The 18349-nt window shown below is 38.2% G+C and overlaps 1 protein-coding gene across 2 annotated transcripts in view; it reads left to right on the top strand.

Annotated features, from left to right (window-relative positions):
* The window catches only part of plxna4 (plexin A4), a 231814-nt gene that overhangs the window by 175748 nt on the left and 37717 nt on the right, over positions 1–18349 (top strand). For both annotated transcript variants that reach the window (XM_023952327.1, XM_023952326.1), the window contains exons 10-21: positions 486–686; positions 1428–1524; positions 3039–3229; positions 7905–8056; positions 9478–9601; positions 11429–11565; positions 12838–13005; positions 13222–13315; positions 14681–14920; positions 15100–15246; positions 15812–16046; positions 16594–16736. In XM_023952327.1, coding sequence (XP_023808095.1) covers positions 486–686; positions 1428–1524; positions 3039–3229; positions 7905–8056; positions 9478–9601; positions 11429–11565; positions 12838–13005; positions 13222–13315; positions 14681–14920; positions 15100–15246; positions 15812–16046; positions 16594–16736 — 1929 coding nt within the window. The remainder of the gene's footprint in view (positions 1–485; positions 687–1427; positions 1525–3038; positions 3230–7904; positions 8057–9477; positions 9602–11428; positions 11566–12837; positions 13006–13221; positions 13316–14680; positions 14921–15099; positions 15247–15811; positions 16047–16593; positions 16737–18349) is intronic.

Below are 18349 nucleotides of genomic sequence, written 5' to 3'. Positions count from 1 at the left end.
CACTCTGCATCTTTTTATTCCTTGTGCTATAAAGCTTTTAAGTCTGACTGGCTACTCTTGACCCTAGGGAGGTACCTGTCTCACAGTCACCTTTGAATTAATTTATTGTTTTATTTTATTTTCTTCATTTTTATCACACTTTTTTTAACTGTCATGTCTTTTATCTGCTCTGCTGGAGAGCAGTTTTAACCAAATAGCCCTTGAGGATTAATAAAGTTATCTATCTACTTGGATTTGGTGGTGATTTAGGGTAAGGATTTGCATCTTCCAACTGTAGGTGGTGGACATGCGCTAGTAAACAGTAGTGAAAGAACAAGAAGAAGCCTCTCCCTGCTTCTCCAGTGTGAACACAATGGGCTAAACGTGTGTTACAAGAATATGCGTTACATGCCCGATGTGAACATAGCACTACAATTAACCTTTTTCCCAAAACAATTTCTAATCATTTTTTTTTGTTAAACTTCTATTTTATCTGTCTTTTTCAGGGATGTCCTCAGCTTCTGCCTGCAGATCGAATTCTGGTGCCAGTCAATGTAGTGAAGCCAATCACCCTCCGAGCGAAGAATCTCCCCCAGCCCCAGTCTGGACAGAAGGGTTATGAGTGTGTGTTAACCATCCAAGGAAATGAACATCGGGTTCCTGCTCTCCGCTATAACAGCTCCTCAGTACAGTGTCAAAACACATCGGTGAGGAAAATGGGTGTTTTTAAGGTGTCTGCTTCTGTGCTACATCATCGCACACCACTGCCACCGTCCAGATACAGATACAAACACAATCACTATAAAAACACCTCTTTATATAAACTACCTGATAAGTGTCTACAAAATCTTTTCACTGTCTCCCAAACGAATACTGCTACATCCACAGTGTTTCTAGCCTAGGGAGTTTTGTGTTCCCATCTAGACAAGAGGTAGATGAGATAAGAGCTAACTTTGTCTTTTTTGCACAGACATCCTGCAATGATCCTCTATTCAGTGACTAAATAATGCTTTGACGGCAGACATGACAAAGGCTGTATGCGAGTCTTGATGCTAATCGTCTGTTGATACAATAACATCCCATCTTCCTGTCTATCTTCATCATTCTAGTGTGTATTCTCATGAGCATGCGCGTCATTCTGCTCTGTAGGCGTAGTCACAGTTCATAACAAATGTACTTTGACTTAGCTGGAAAAAGGGGGAAGTGTAATGTAGCACAAAACTGGATAGCAAAAACCCTCTATGCTGCCAATGTAACAGTCTTAACACACTAATGTGTGTGTGTGTGTTTTAGTTTGTATTTGCATTTGGAAAGCCACCTGTTAAGTCCCCCCCTCTTAAGCATGATTGTAAACCTGCTTTGGATGTGGCGATAATGGACAGTTTGATCTTTCCCTCTTTCACAATCTCCACCGTCTCTCTTTCCTCCTGGGGTTGTCATGGTGATAGTATTTCTACGATGGGATGGAGATGAGCAGTCTTCCCGTAGAGCTGACCGTCATCTGGAATGGAGATTTCTGCATTGACAACCCTGCCCACAATAAAGGTGAGTGTTCATAAAAGCAGGTGCACAAATTAGGACAACACAGATAATAGCATCAACATTTGCACTTGCATCTATCCTCAACTGATTAGTACACTTGATAGATGTAGTATCTTACAAACTCTCTCTTAAACACACTCACACACACAGGAAAGCTGCTGCTTCTCCATTGTTGCCCTTGGAGCCCATCTCCATGGCAACAGGAGGGTGGTGTGCTGAGGTGAGGCATCCATTTCCTGATGTTGCCATGAAGAGTGGTTAACTTTAACACATCCAGATTTTCCTATAGTAGTTATTTGGGTCCATCTGGCAATTCTGCACATCACTGCTTTGGCTTCCAATTTCCGGTATCTTCTTTTTTCAATTGTTCACACAATGCATCTTTTCTGTTGTGTTTTTTATGACTTCTGTCAACATCTCAATGGGGGTTTAGCACGTTGTCACACTGCCTTAAAGCAAAATGTATATACTTCCTGTTTCTTTTTGTTTCATTTTATGCTGATTTTCTCCAACGGCAATACTGACAAAGCACCAACAAAATATATTAATTATCCATGTAAAATAAATAAATAAATAAAATCAGAATGAAGAATATACAGGGAATGTTCATTTATCTTCCCTGTCTAATTTTAAGGAAAACAAAGGGATTCCTTCTAAAATGTATTTTCCTGTCTGTCACTTGTTCTTCCTGCGTAATTCATCACCAACTCATGGCATCTGCAGAATGACAGTTAAGAGCTAAATGTTAGACATTCAAATGTTGAGCTTAATTCATTTTTGCCAGTAGCATTTCATCACTGTAAGTTATTCATGTGGCAACAGAAAACAAAAAATAAAATAAATTAACATGCAAGGGGTTTTGGTTCTCCGACAGGAAGGTGGCTCATTTTCACTTGAAGCAGTGAAGTCAGGCTCATGAAAAACATTGTTAAATTGTGGATTACATGCCAAATTGACACTGTGCTGTGAGGCAAGTTTGTGAAGTGTTTGTGGTGGTTAGCATGAGTGTCTGAGTCAAAAGCTGTCTACAAAACATACCCTTCAGCATAAGTAAAAAATCAAAGCCACAAAAGTTGCAAAAAGAAGGAGATGCTTGAAACAGAGCGCTCAGCAATTCTCCTCCTACTTTTGTTCGCCTGCGGGGGAAGTGGCTCCTAGGGCATTTTTGATGGGCAGATCACACACATATCTAATGGCAATTAAAAGGAAAATGGCAGGCATGTTACCATGGAGATGAGATGGTAAATGCGTGGTGAGTAAAGTAGAAGCAGGAGGCAGCATTGAAGGAATCTCAGAGATTGAGTTCACAATAGATGAAAACATAATGAGATTTTGTCGAGGTATTGTTTATGTGTGGATTTCTGACAGTTGTTGGGATTTGGCCAAAATAAGCATACCTGGATTTGCAGTGCTATCAGGTCCAGGGGGTTGGTTGCTTTCCTCCACTCCTCACCTTATGTTACTGCCCTCCCTCATTATCTTCACCTCCTTTGCTTTTTTGTTTTCTACATTCACAGTCCACCTTTACAAGTGTGACGCCCAGCGTGGAAGTTGTGGTTTGTGTCTAAAGGCAGACCCGCTGTTTGGGTGCGTTTGGTGTAAAGGAGAGAACCGCTGCACCCTGAAGCAAGACTGCCCCCACCCCGAGAACCAGTGGTTGGAGCCCAACGGCATCAACAGCAAGTGCACCCACCCACGGATCACACAGGTGAGAGCTGCAAAAAACCTCAGGAGAGGCACGCATCAATGCCCACCTATACAGTACAGCTCTGACAAATCAGTGCTCACATGAAACAAAGCAATGCCTGTGCCGTTTACTTACGCTACATGCACACTTTAATTATGGCTCACTGATTTAAACATTCATGTCAACTCTAATGGTGTGTGTCGGTTAATCAATTAAAAATAATAGCATAAGCTGTTTGTACTGTGTTTTAGGCTGTTTCTGTGTATTTTATACGGCAAAAATGAATAGCATGAAGCAAAATTAAGGGTGTATTCAGACTAGAAAAATCTGTTGTTGTGGACTGCATCCACTGCATTTGGTCCTGGATCAAGTCCTGAACCTTTCTGTATTCAGAGTGCCGACAAGGGAACTGTCTTGTCCCGGACTAAAGCTTGTGAACAAAACCATGTGACTTCACTCATTGGTCAGGAATTTTAAAGGGGGGGGGGAAGCAACTAGAGACAAGTTATGAAAGCCCGGTGCTTTTACTTCATTCAAACTTTATATTTGGTTCACACATTTTGAAAGTCTATGTCAACGTCAGGCTCAACACTTTTTGCTGGCTTTTTTGGCCTGGTAGATTGTCTGGAAACAGCTAGAAGCAAGCAAATAAATGAATAAATAAATAAAAAAGAAGCAATTTTTTCCCCGTTAATAATGGTTTATGAGTCTGAATTCTCCAACTACATTTCAATGAGTTGCTGTGTCTCATTGTTGTGGCGTTATGGCATTCATTGAAGAAAATTCTGTTAAGGAACTACAAGGTAACTTTTAGGATGACGTCAGGGCAGCACGTGCCACGAGATGAGACACAGAAAAGCATGTATAAAGCGTTTTCAGCTATGTTAAAGTAAATGTTCTAACAGATAAGCTTTTATTCTGTTAGATAACATGACAATCGTTGTTTTACATTTGTCAGTGGCTCATCTGTTACTACATTACTACATTGTCTACGTCCGCTACGGTGTCCGTTATGATTCAGTTGTTCCGTGCCGCAGATGGATTGTATTTAGACTGAGAAATCTTAGAGCGAACTGAAGCTCAATTTGATTGGAAACGAACCGAGACCACCTCCAAAGATGGGTCAGAGAGCGCTTCCTGGTCCCAGGCCAGGGTCCGCTTGGTTGTATTCAAACATCAAATTTGTTCCAGATCATCAGGGAAAACAAACTCTTGTTTACTTTAAGCGGACCAAATGTGCCCAGTCTGAATACACCTTAAGACTTTTCTTTTACGTGAACTTTAATAGAAACTCTGTCAGTACATAGTACATACGTCCTCAGGAAACACATTTCCTATGCTGTTGAAAATTGAAAGAGACTGATGATGCTCAGACAGAAAGATGAAGGAAAAAAGAAGAGAAAGCTGCATATTTACTGGTGGGGGGGGGAGTAGATTTATGCTTAGGGTTGACAGATCACTCATGGATAGCTGTGTGAAACATTTTGAAAATTATTGTCACTTGAAGCTGGTCTGGAGAAGACACAACTCCTATATATGTTTTTCTCATTAAACAAACAGGTACTCTTTATTTCTTTTTGTGAAAGTATAATGGAATGCTCCCAGGATAAGAATGCAGGGTAAGGGTGGACAGACACAAATGAGGTGATTTATCAATTTTATTGGGCATGAATAGAATAAAAATAACAAAAATTAAATTCTTCTCCTTCATGTACCTGTCTGCACATGAACAAAGTCTCCATTCAAAAAACTCATCTTAACAATTCACGTTATATCTTCTTATGTTTTACTGAATGCACCAGTATTTTTTCCAACTTACTTCACCGATTTGGTTAAATAGGGATTCTGCCACTGGATCTTAAGCCATAAGAGCTCATGGTGAGATCAGAAATGGATTCTGTGGTCCACTTGGTTTGTGGTAAAATACACATAATTTTAATTTTTAGAAACAGTGGGTATGGGTTCTTGTGGGTTAAGATAAGTAGAGTTATTTTCTAATTAAATGAGATTACTGCAACATATTCACGTCTACAGTTGTCACTATATCAGACATGTTCAGAAAACGTATTAATTATTTGATGCTCTCTGTTCCATACAACCAAAACTTTACAGTTCTTTTCTTAAAATGAATTACAAGATATTTGAAGCCCTGATAGTTTTCTGTAAAACATAGCCTTGTCCTTTAAAGTCTGTGATTTGTCAACCTATCAGGAAAAGGCTAGCATTCATGTAGATTTATTTAAATAATATATGCTCTGCTTTGAAGAAGGTTAGAAGAAGATAGCAACACTTTTTCCCTCCTTCCACTTATTAAACCGTGTCTGTCAGTCAGATATGCTTTATCACTCCTTCTTTCTAGTGTTTGTCTTCAGTCAGAGCAGTGGATTTATTCTCGAAGACAGGCCGTATTTCTCCTAACATCCCCGAGGCTGTAGCCGGGACATATTGCGGCCTTCCCACATCCCCCATTAAAACTGTCAGCGGTGAGAAGTAAAGACTTTCCCAGGACAACCCAGTCTCTAATGCATTCTAATGCTCTTCATTATAATGACATCGCTCATCAGCCTTATAAGAGGCAAAGACTCGCGTAGAAAGATGGAAAGTGAGGAGTGATAGCGTTTGCCACTACCAAGACGTCAGTTATCTTGTCAAAGTCACAAATCTAATCAACGACTCATTTTCACCCTTTTCCTCCTGAAGTTCTACCACTTCTCTTCAATATTTCCCTTGTAATTATTAATTTTATTTTAAATATTGCTTTTTTAATTGAGTTGAAGAACATGAGGTGTTGGAGGGAAATGATATTGGCCTGCGTTGCGCCCTTGTTTCTAAATGAATGTCATATACTTTCTTCGTATTGGATGCACCGAATTATAAGGTGCACCGTCAATGATTGGTCTATTTTCAAACTCTAACCACCATACTATAAGAAGGATAAAGTGAGTCAAAAGAGTCAGAGAAAAGTCAGGCAAACTTTATTACATGTGTTCAGAAGTAATTCAAGAACTTGATTGTAACACGCTACACGTTAGAGTATTAAGCATACATGTAACTCCCAAAGTTGTTTGTAACACAAAAAAACAATTTGATACTGCTAAAACAAAAGTTACTATGACTATGCTAATCTCAACCTAGTTAGTTACACATAAAAATAAAAATAAACTGATATTTTGACAGGGCACCCTGTACTCCTCAAAATAAAAATCGCTTCAACATCAGTGAGCACAACCTGAATTAATCTATATATAGGGCTCTGTTTTTGAAAAAAATGAGGCTTTTAAGTGCGCCCTATTGTACGGAAATATGGTAATATCTCAGTAGGGAGAATGAACAACCAGATAAACGAACTAATAAATATATATCCTCCCTGGCAGTCCTGAAGCCTGGTGTCATCGACGAGACTAACTGTGTTACTTAAAACAACGTTATTTCACTGTTCTTTTAATTTACCATAACCTAATATTTGCTTAGTTGTGCTTGCTCCATATTGCATATCTCTCTGTAACATAAAGCAGCTCTAAGCTCTGACATCAAGCTGCACTCCCTCGTACAGCGGCCTGTCATGTGAAAACCACAGGGGGGTCTCACAGTCATCTTTACATTGAGCTGAGAAACGGTGCAAATCGCCATTAAAGCTGGCACCTGCCTGCAGCCCAGGGGACTTCTGTTTGGCAAGGACAGATAGAGACAGACCACTGTGTGTCTGTTTGTAACATACGTTCCATCTGGTCAGGCCTGATGATCTATACTTACAGACTGCCTTAAAAACCTTTTTATGAGAAAACGTTGATGGATGTTGGAACCACCTTTGATACAGGGAGAGAGGCTATTGATAAATCTATACAGTACACAGTGATGCCATCCGATGTACTGTAAGTATTTGGGTTAATGTTTAATGACAGTTTATTATTGATTTCTGGTAACTCGAAACTGAGAAATGGCATTGACCCCCAGATCTTTGGGGTCTTCAGTCTATCACTTGACCTATCATTGAGCAGTTTGTCTTCAGTTATCTGTACCAATCAGATGCTCCCATTGTTTTAGGTGCTTTTTCTTTATTTTTATCATTTTTCTCAAGTTAGAAAATGTTGACAGAACTAATTTACCTCTGTCTCTCTTGACTATATATAAAGAATGATGACAGCTGATTCTGCGGAAAGCTACACGCTAAACACGATCTCGAGCTGTTATTTGCTGTAACAGAGATGCCAACACATGGAAGTGAGGATGTTAACCACCACTGATTGGTTAGATTGATGGCATACATGAAAAAGCCTTCAAGAGTGATTGGCAGAGAGTTAAGGGGTTAAACTTTTTCCAAAATGAGAGCAATTGGCCAAAGTTGTGGCAAAATTGCGGTGCTGATCAAAGTGTCTTGAATAGAAATCAAATAAAAGAAAAAAGTATTTTATGATCATTTATATAACTATATATTCTATGTATTGGTACTGTATTGGTCCTGTTTGGATGAACACAGACAGAGCTGACATCCGGATAATGGTAAATGTTTTTTAGACCAATAAAGGGAAATTGGGTAATTACATTTCTCACTGCACACTAATCTGCCGCACATTGGTTGAAAAACACCGGTGTAAACCAATATTTTGGTTTTGAACTGACAACTATACAATACAAACTGCAGATCCACAAAGGAACTTGCTTCAGAAGTAATCAGTGAGCATTTCTTTTTTAACAGATCACCCCCCTCCGGGGTCCCAGAGACGGCGGCACGCTTGTGACTATCCGTGGTGAAAACCTGGGACTGGACTTCAGAGAGATTCAGGGGAACGTCAAAGTGGCTGAGGTGAACTGCACACCTATTCGTGAGGGCTACATCCCTGCAGAGCAGTAAGTTGCACTATATCCATGACAGATTTTATGAAACTGCAGTATTGAGAAAGTCAGCTTTGTACTAGCTGAGTTTCATATGGATTATGCCATGATTTTAGTTCACATAGTGTGTCATTTTCACTCTGACTTTCATGATAGCACCTAAGTGCATAAACCCCTGCTGTTTGACATGTGTATCTCAGGCTCAACTGCAAGTCTATTCTAACCGCATGTTTCCCTGCTTCCATATCTGTCATTTATAATGAACACACCACACTGCTTATTTAATAACTAAAAGACGGACAAAAGATAGCTGATAGGTGGAACTCAATTACATATTATCTCATCAAATATTTTACTTCAAGGCCATTTTTTCAAAGAGGATGGTTTCATCACATAAGAACAACTATTTAGTAATGCAAGTTATATTTTGCTAGAGCAAAAAAGCTAACCGTAGCATAGCTTTTTGAAAAGACTCATTACCACAAGAAAAAATAAAATAATAAACTCTGCTTCATATTTATTTAAACTTCCGTCAACAAAAGGTGCAGGTTATCCAGCAATATAATCTGTTATACACCAGCTAAACTACACTATAGCCGAACATATGGCAGTAAACATTGAAACTATGTAATTGTCATGCTGCTATATTACATGGGTCTCTTACGATGTTTGGGTCTGTAGTAAGCAAGATCCAAAGAAGAATTAAATTTTTTTCTAAATTTCTAATTAAACTGTATTTTTTGAAATAAGATGGCATTTATTTGAAAACTTGAAAACATTTAGCAATAAAAAACCAAACAAAAAAAATGTATAACTTGTTTAGCAGACACACCCCAGTGCACGATTCAAGCTTTCAGCCTTAATATCGGTATGAGCACCTGCGCGCTCAGTGCAATAATCACTTTTAGAAAGTTTGGAGGTTAGATTTAGTTGACATTTGAGTTTAATCCAAGCTTGGCCTTCTTACAGTGCTGTTTTTTAAATGAGTTTAAAGTTGGCTTATCAACAGACCCAGTGCCTCTCCTCAGAAAGTTCTATGCTGGCACTTTTTTCCAAAAGATGCTGACCCTGCAGAAGATGTCGCTGTAATTGAGGTCATATGTAAAAGGGCAGCATTTTCACTTTTCTCACACAGATTTTCAGTTTTGTTGGAGGCAATTACACAAATAAATATATTATATTACAGATATATTGAGAATTTTATGTGGTTTTCTTTTCATAAAATCTGTACTGTATTTGCTGGCATCACCAACTGAGAAAAGGCTAGCTGATGTTTATTTTTTTAAATTTTTTTATATTAAAATAAAATATCTAGATGGAGGATTACAATCTTATTATTCATGAAGCCTTTTTCATTAAAAACGTGTGTGTTCATTTCAATGCACATTGATGCTAAATGCTTCATAGTTATTCCAAATTTCAAATGTGTTTTCTAGGATTGTGTGCGAGATGGGTAAAGCTGAAATGAGCCAGTATACTGGAAACGTAAAGGTCTGTGTTGGGGTTGGACCCTGTCGACCTGAGTTTACGGCAAAATCCCTCAAGTACTACTACTTTGTGGTAAGTGTGTACTACTTTAAAAATATTTTAGGTGTTGAAGATATGAACACTTCATTAAAGAAAATGAGAATTTTGCTAGTGTGAGCAGAAACAAGCCTGCTACATATGTCGCCGTCTTTATTTCAGCACCTTGCTGCTAGATGGTCTGTGTTCACACTTACTGTGTTAATATATGTTGTTTACTTGGCTGTGCTCCCACTTGGCAGCCTTTCTTTCATTTATGTATCAGTGGTGAGACATGACTGGCAGTCACTAATGAGCACAGAATGAGACAGAAACACTGATGGTTCCAAAACATTTTCTGACATGAACTCATAAAAATACAAATCACAGACCTGCTGTGTTCTTGCGACACTGTCACTCAGAGGAATTCATATTGTGAAAAGATATTTCAGTATAAATCTTAAAGGGCACCACTCAAAGTTCATTCATCAGTGAGGTCACTGCCTGGAATCATTTAAACGTTCCACACAGTGGTGGATTATTATTGTGGTAAAACAAAATAAAATGTATAATTTAACATGTTAAAAATTTCAGCTGTGGACAAATGAAATCATCCTGACATGATGCAAGCTGCTGTTTTGTATATATATTTAATTAAGCTTGCTAATTCCTATACAGTCTGATAGTAGCATTTGCTAATATGATGATAATTAAACTGCAGCAGTTTTTTATTTTACAGTCTAAGTCAGAGGCCAGCAACCTTTAATGGTAAAAGAACTATTTGGATCTGTTTCTTACTAATCAAGACCTTTGTGCGAGCTGCAAAGTCTTATTTCACCCTTTAGGTAAATTAATGTTGCCTTGGATTCATTGCATTTTTACTTTCAGTATAAATTACATTCCTTTTCTTTTTTGGGGGGTGGGGGGGGGGTATAAAAACAGAAATATAAAGAGAAACTAGCATTACAAGGTTTTAAATAACACAAGACACAAATGGCATTTTCTCTTGTTATACCATAGGTTTACTTTGGTCAGCCATCGTCCTTTTTCCTTCTTGCTGCTGCTATTAACCTGAACTCAAACATGACTTCATAGGTTTGTGATTCAGCAGAAAAACTATGTAAATATATATTTTGGTAACTCCCCTCTGGATAGCCACTAGTCATTGGTGTGCATAATAAGATACTATGTGCTGTAAACTGTGTAACATTTTTGGTAAAAGGATCAGACTTTTTACCAAAGTTGTGCCTAGTATTTAAATCTGTGTTTTCTGAAGGAAGTGTAGAGTGAACACGGCCTCCTAATGTCAGCAGGGATGTAAAAACCTTTATATAGTTTATCTTACTTCCAGGTGCACCTCAGCCATAAATGTATAATCTTAAGTAATTTAAATCAAATCAGTGTCAACTGAGTTTCAAACATTACTATTATTTTACTTTTCTTCAGGCAAAGAGCTACTATGAGGGGATAAAAGAGCCACATGTGGCTCCACAGCCTCAGCTTACAGATCCCTGGTCCAAGTGAAACAAATACTTTCTAGGAAATGCATTACTTTGATGCAGTTCAGTTGTATCTTTAAATAAAAAAAAGTAATATGTCATCCAAACTAGGAAATAACAGACTGTGGGAAATCCTTTTACTTTAAAACCATTATCAGCTAAAGAGCTTTTTGACTTGCAAAAGGTGCTTTCATAACAGTATTTGAAGATAACTTATACTGAATACAGTGAATATATGTGACTTGGTTAACCAGCTATTGCCCTGAAGGCTTTTTTTTCCTATTGTTCTGTCATAAATCTGCTTTTATGTGCTAAACTGTTCTCAGTCTCTGCTTAGTCTGACTCTCTCGCTGATTCTTTGCATTGAACTCTACCTTTCTTCCAGATTCCACGGATTACAACCCTAAAGCCGAACCGAGGCCCGATCTCTGGAGGAACGATTGTAAACATCACTGGCAGCCACTTCGATGCTGGGAGCAGTGTATCAGTCGTGTTCAAGGACCAGCCTTGCACTTATCTGAAGTTAGTGGAAACAAGTAACATGTTGACCCATCCAGTAGCACTTAAACATCTAATTAAAATGCTGCATCATAGCTTGCATTTGTCAATTCAAAAGTGTTTAAAACTTTCACATACTTTAAAAAATGGTTTAAAAGATATGGAAAAAACAATTGCAAAATGCCACCCCGTGGGAATAAAAACACTTAATATATCAGAACATTAAAAAATAAGTCTGATTCCTGCATGAATTAATATTGAAATGTGATGTAAACTAGACCCTAACACAACAGATGCTCATTTTTTTACTAGATAAAAACTGATTCTAAATGCCTGTAGAGTGTGTGTAAAAGGAAGTGTACATCATGTTTTTTTACTCTGCCCTGCTTCCTGGGAATCAATATTACAGATAGTATATAGGTTTTTGCTGATTGCATGTTTTCCCTTAATTGATTTTCAGCAAGTAGCTACACCTCCAGAAATGCAGGAGCTTTTGTTGTTTTCTAATCACAGTGGAAAAGCGCATATACATTACTGGTTTTCTGAGGAAAGCCACTGCTTCTGCAAGCAAATCTCAAAAGACCTTGAAGACTATTTACAAACAAATTGGAGTGCATTATTTCACACTGGGAATGATATTTCATAAGAGGAACAAATTCAAGACTTCCTTCACAGGAACAGGTGCCTAAAAAGGTTCACTACAAGTTCAGGCTGTGCAATGCTCTGAGAATTTAAAAGATCTAAGAAGGGACATGTCAGACTTTACATGCCTCACTTAGCATACCGTGTTTTAATATTTACGACAGTATGGTTGAAGAGGCACAGCACAAGTGTGGAGTATTTGGATGGGTTGCCGAGAGAACCCCTTTCCTTTTTAGGAGGAAAAGTGGCATCAGCTGCGCCTAAAGTTTGACACCAAAGTAAATATTTGGCTCTAATGTCCTGCTTCACATTTGGTGACAACCAAAGCTGTGCTGTGTCTAAGCTGTGTGCCTCAAAGCTACTGTGGTGGGGGAATGAGGATTTGGGATTTTTTTGCAGCTTCAGGGCCTTGGTCAACTAACGGATATGGGGAAGTTAAAAGATTTATATTTCAAAATAGATGTTCCAAATTTATACAACTACTGGATGCCAATTTAATGCCTTTTTCTGGTTTTAATTGTTGTTTTTAATAACTTATAAACCTGCATGAAGATGACCGCTTCCCTTCAATATCTTCACAGTGCAAAACACTTTGTTGTCCCTCTTTTGTGTCAAGATATGTGCAAATAACTTTACATCCTGTCATCACCTTAGGAGAGGAGGCCAGTGGCTCACATGCCGAACCCATGCCTCCCTGCACGGCTATGGAAACGTGTCGGTGTCTGTGAGCATAGATAAGGCCAAACTCCAGAAAGACCTGCAGTTTGAATACGTGGAGGATCCCTCCATCACCAAGATTGAGCCAGAGTGGAGCATATTCAGGTATACTGAGGGATGATTTTTGGGTCATATCACCGTAATTAATTCAGCTTAACTAAGGCCCTGTAACTATAAAATTAAAAAGGTATTACTAACAAGAACTTGGGTCTTAGAGTTTAAATCAAATGTTAGGTGTAACCAACTTTTCTAAGTGACATAAAACAAAATAAAGCTATATCATAAATTATTTAGGGAAAAACATGTTTTGTTTTCTTTTAGCGGACATACTCCTGTGACGGTGACAGGAACCAATTTGGACATAATCCAGACTCCCCTCATCAGAGCCAAATACAACGGACATGAGACTCTGAATGTAAGTAATTAGGCATCAGAAACTATGTTTACAATACCAATATCTTTCTCTTTGGGTTTCTTAAAGTTGGTTGAAGTTTTTCTCTGGGGAAAAAGCGAGTACATGTGTGTAAGCATACACCGATTTAATTTTTATTTCTTAACTGTGCTGTTTTTCTGAGAAAAAAACTGTAACCTAAGGAGATCGGCCCATGTGAAGTTATTTACCTCCTTTTTATTCTTTTGCACAAAGAAGGGTTGAGAGAGCAACGCAAGAATCTGTTTGATCTCACTGAAAGATGAGAAAACAAAAGGTGGTAATGCTATCTTCATGGTCCATTTGAGCATGACTCTGGAGCACATTGAACATCTGTGCCTTTGCTGCCTTTCAAAAAAAACCAACCGTGTCACCGCATAGCGTTGTCCACCTCTCTGTCACAGCTCCCGTCTAAATGAAAAGAGCGCAGACAAACATACATAGAACATTTTAGGGGACAGATGTCCACAAGTGGGAGTTTTTGTTTCCTTTTTTCCCCCCACTTATTTCCTGTATCTGACATATACCATAGCGTAATTCATGTCAGTAGTAGTCTCAAGACTTTGCCGGATTTGTCAGGACTGATTTTCAAGGAGCCAATTAGAGTGACAGGCAGTTGTTTGAATGACTGCATGGCAGAGGTTACTGCAGAAATGTGGGATGCCTGTGAGGGAAACCTTTGCTTCTGCTTGATTTGTCAGTGTCCTGACAGGCAGACAGACATAGAGATGGTAAGGGGGTATTTGGAAATTGGACCTTCAAAATGTTATGTCAATCTTTTTCTGTTTATATACCTTGATAACATTGTAGTAAAAAAAATGAACTTGAAACTTTGATGAGAGAAAACAGAATTAAAGGATTAGAAAATCCCAAAGGTTTGAAACAGTTTTGAGTTAACTTATAAAAAGGAGAGATATATCAAAGAAGAACAGATCAGAGCGTGGAACAAAAGGAAGAGGGAAAAGCAGAGGCTTGCTTAGGATGAAAATGTAAGCTCCGGTTATCACTACTGAATCTCAAAACATTAGAACAATGACGAAACTGCAGATTCTCTTTAAATGCATCTCATGGTGCTTTTCCTTGCAGAAAATAGTCCTAAAAGTTCTTATAGGAAATCAGGTTTAAAGTGTGTAGTGAGTTGGGTTTTAGAGTAATCCCTCTGTGTCACAAAAGATCAAAGAAATATCATCTAGATAGTTTTATTGATGCTGAGATTTGGCCAACAAAAAAACAAGTAAATGAGGATTTGTGGCATTGTAACATGCTTTAATTAATAATTAACATATTAACAAATGCTACATTTATTCAGAGTCTTAACCATTTCTTTTTTTTTTTTCTTGTGTTATCCAGTTGTGTGAAGTGCTGAACCCTACCACCATGCTGTGCCAGGCCCCAGAGCTGCCCATCAGCTTTGCTAGGCACCAGGAAGTACCTGAAAAACCTGATGAGTTTGGCTTTAAACTGGATGATGTACAGTCTCTGATGGCTCTGAACAATACCAACTTCATCTATTACCCAAACCCAGAATTTGAACCTCTCAGTGCCTCTGGGGTTCTGGAGCTAAAACCTGGATCCCCTATTATACTAAAAGTAAGTATCTGGAGTATAATAAGACAATTTTTATAATTAAATATGTGTCAGATTGCTTGTTAGAGACCGTGTCATTCTTTTTTGTACATTTTTGGTGAGAAACAGTAATATTTTACATGTTTAAATATATGGTAAAAATCACTGTAAATCTGTACTAATTACAAATGTGCCATTTACAGGGGCGTAACTTCCTTCCACCTACCAATAGTGGGAATGGCAAGCTGAACTACACAGTTCTGATTGGAGAGAAACCCTGCATGCTGACAGTGTCAGAAACCCAGCTTCTTTGTGAATCCCCTAACCTGACTGGCCGGCACAAAGTCCTAGTGAGTGACACTGCAAAAAAATAAAATAAATAAAAACAGACAGGGAAAACCCACTAAGCTGAGGATGAAAACACAGGCAGACCTAAAAATCAATTTAGAGTTTCAGAGACAAACATTCTTAATGTTCCTTTCTATCCATCCGTCTGTCCATTATCGTACAAGCTGTGGCTTTAATCAGATCAAATCAGCACTGCGGTTCCTGTTATTGCCCACAAGCAGACAAAAGACAAACAAATAACCCTTCAATAAGAGGAATTACATCCAGGAAAACTTAATAAAAATTCCATTGTTGGTTTAATGAGGGACCACTCTGATAAAGCTTTCCCTGATGTTACCACCACATGTCTGCATCCCAGAACCATTGCAAACATTACCGTAAGCAGCTAGTAGATGCAGTATTCAACAAATCTTGGTCTTTGATTTCAGAAATGTATGCTTTGTTTTCACCACTTTAAATTTAAGTATCAGCATCATGTTAATAAAAAAAAGGCTTGACTGTGGACGTACGTGACATGCGAGTTGTGTGAGTTGTTAAAGTCAGCTTTCTTTGTCCTTCTGTCACAAGGCACGAGTCGGTGGTATCGAGTTTTCCCCAGGTGTGGTACACATCACGTCCGACAGTCCACTCAGCAGCACAGCAATCATTGGCATCACTGCAGCTGGTGTTCTGCTCATCTTTTTCATTGTGGTGATGCTCATCGCCTATAAACGCAAGTCCCGTGAGAGCGACCTGACACTGAAGAGACTGCAGATGCAGATGGATAACCTTGAGTCACGTGTGGCCCTGGAGTGCAAGGAAGGTAAGAGATTGCTCATAACAGAGGTTTTTAATAGTTGAAGAGCAATTTTTTGCATAGCTAAATAACATTTTAAAACACGCAGAGATATTGAAATATTGAAAACTGAAAGACTACGTTTGCACCAGGCCCAGAAACACACATTCAAGCGACCACTTCCAATAAAATGTCTTTAAAAATTCCCGTTATGGGCTTCCGCCTACAAAACTCTTAAGTTCACATATCGCTATGCAAGTTTTTAAGTGAGTTTTCTGGCTCTAAGTACAAAACAGAACACACGTCAAAGTTAAACCTGTTGAACTTTGACTAGTCACGGACTCGGTTTTGGTAGTGAGTTATGAGTTGTGTCCTATCCAAAACATGGAAGTACCATCGAGCCTCTTCCAACTGTGAGTACGTGCGCTAGTATTGGGTAGCGGCAGCCCAGTGTGAACACTGTATATTTAAAGTACATTAATGACTGTCCATTGAGTGGGTTCTTCAATGTGCTTCTGTTTGTTTTGTTAAAAAGACATAAGTACGGACAGAAAAGTTTGTTTGGTTTTTCTAGCTTTTGCAGAGCTGCAGACAGATATCCATGAGCTGACCAGTGATCTGGATGGAGCAGGTATACCTTTCTTGGACTATAGGACCTACACCATGAGGGTTCTTTTCCCAGGCATTGAGGAACATCCAGTACTGAGAGATCTGGAGGTATGACTGAGCATTAGCTAATAACTATAAAGTCTGAGAAACACTGGATTTTGTTTGGTTGCATTTTTAGTAAATGTTGTCCTCAAGTAAATGGAAAGTGACTTTGAGAGTCTGCCAATATTGAATTCAAATTAGAATTTGGTCCCAATCGAGAGTTCCAATTAATTCCAGAGAGAAAACATTGTAGGAACTTTTAACAATTGTTGTCTTCAATCAAGCATTCCACACGTTACATGTCAATGTGTGCGTCTCTTTTCCAGTCTTCGTCAGATACCAGTTGCAATACAATTAGCCTTTTTGGAAATGAGAACAAAATGAACTAACAAATTAAATGTGTGGGTCACTGTAGGTGAAATTGCCATCATTGTGGTGTGTTGTTGCTGTCGGGTAAACAAAGCACTCCGACAGCTGACTACAAGCCTGCCTCAGACCTGAAATCAGGAGTTTGCTCTCATTAATAACTCTTCACTTCATGAATTACTGCCGTTTCTGTTTCCAGCTCGGGAACAAATTAAAAGTCAATCACATATGAAGAACCAAACACAAAAATTGAGTCATTTATTCATAGTTGCTGACATTGATAGACACCCATAATTGAAATGGTCATCTTATTCCATTAAACACTGATGGTTTGCCTCTTTTCTACCTTCAGGGTTACCCCCTTCATCCCTGATTAGAATTTCCCAGTAATAAGCCAAATTAATTACGGCTTAATTGGTATAAATATCTAACTATATGAGGTATATAATGTGGAAAAAGCCCTAATGGGAAAGAGAGTGGGCTTTCATTAGGCCGTTGATGACCTTTTAATTGTTATTGATGTGTTGAAAACTCCTGGCTCTGATTTTATGCTGTAGACAAAAAAGTCAGGGGTTTTCACAAAGACTATTGAAGGGATTACATTTTTAAATAATATTATTTGTGTTTCAATTTTTTTTTAATCGAGATTAAATTGACATTGCAGTAAAACATCACAAATGTGTATAAATTTAACAGAAAAAATCTGTTTCTTATATATATATATATATATGGTGACATTTCACATCTGTGTTCCTTTTTCTTTCCTGTTTTAATTTGCTTTTGGCATATTTACTGCCACTCTGTTTACAAAAACAACGTCAGCATTTTAGTTGTTTTACTTTTTTTCCCTTCACTTCAAAATTACATTTTAAATTTAGAAAAAAAAATTAGATTTTTTCATTAACACAATATTAACCAGATCATGCAGAGTAATCACATGACTATACAGGCTGAGTAAAGATAACATAATTATAAAACTATATATTTCTCTGCACCTAAAGACCCCTGCATTGCCTCTGCATGCTCAAAAACATGCCTAACTAAACTCAGACACATGCATAAATATAGGCTACACACTTTTTCAAGTAGTATGAAATTAGATTTGCAAGTTAACAAAAGCTCCCAGCAGATTACAAGTACCTCAAGGAAAGTTAAAAAGACAGAACATATGTGGGCTGACAGCTGCATTGGCTGCAAAGTGATCTCGTCTTACCAGAAGTGCTTTTGACAGATAAAAAAACGTAATCTCCTTAGGTGCCATTTATAAAAAAAATATGAAAAAGGGAAGCACATGTGTTAAGTCACAAGTATAA

Source organism: Oryzias latipes, chromosome 23 (genome assembly GCF_002234675.1).
Source record: "Oryzias latipes chromosome 23, ASM223467v1".
In the NCBI taxonomy this organism is placed as follows: domain Eukaryota; kingdom Metazoa; phylum Chordata; class Actinopteri; order Beloniformes; family Adrianichthyidae; genus Oryzias; species Oryzias latipes.
This window is presented reverse-complemented; position numbering and strand designations above follow the sequence as displayed.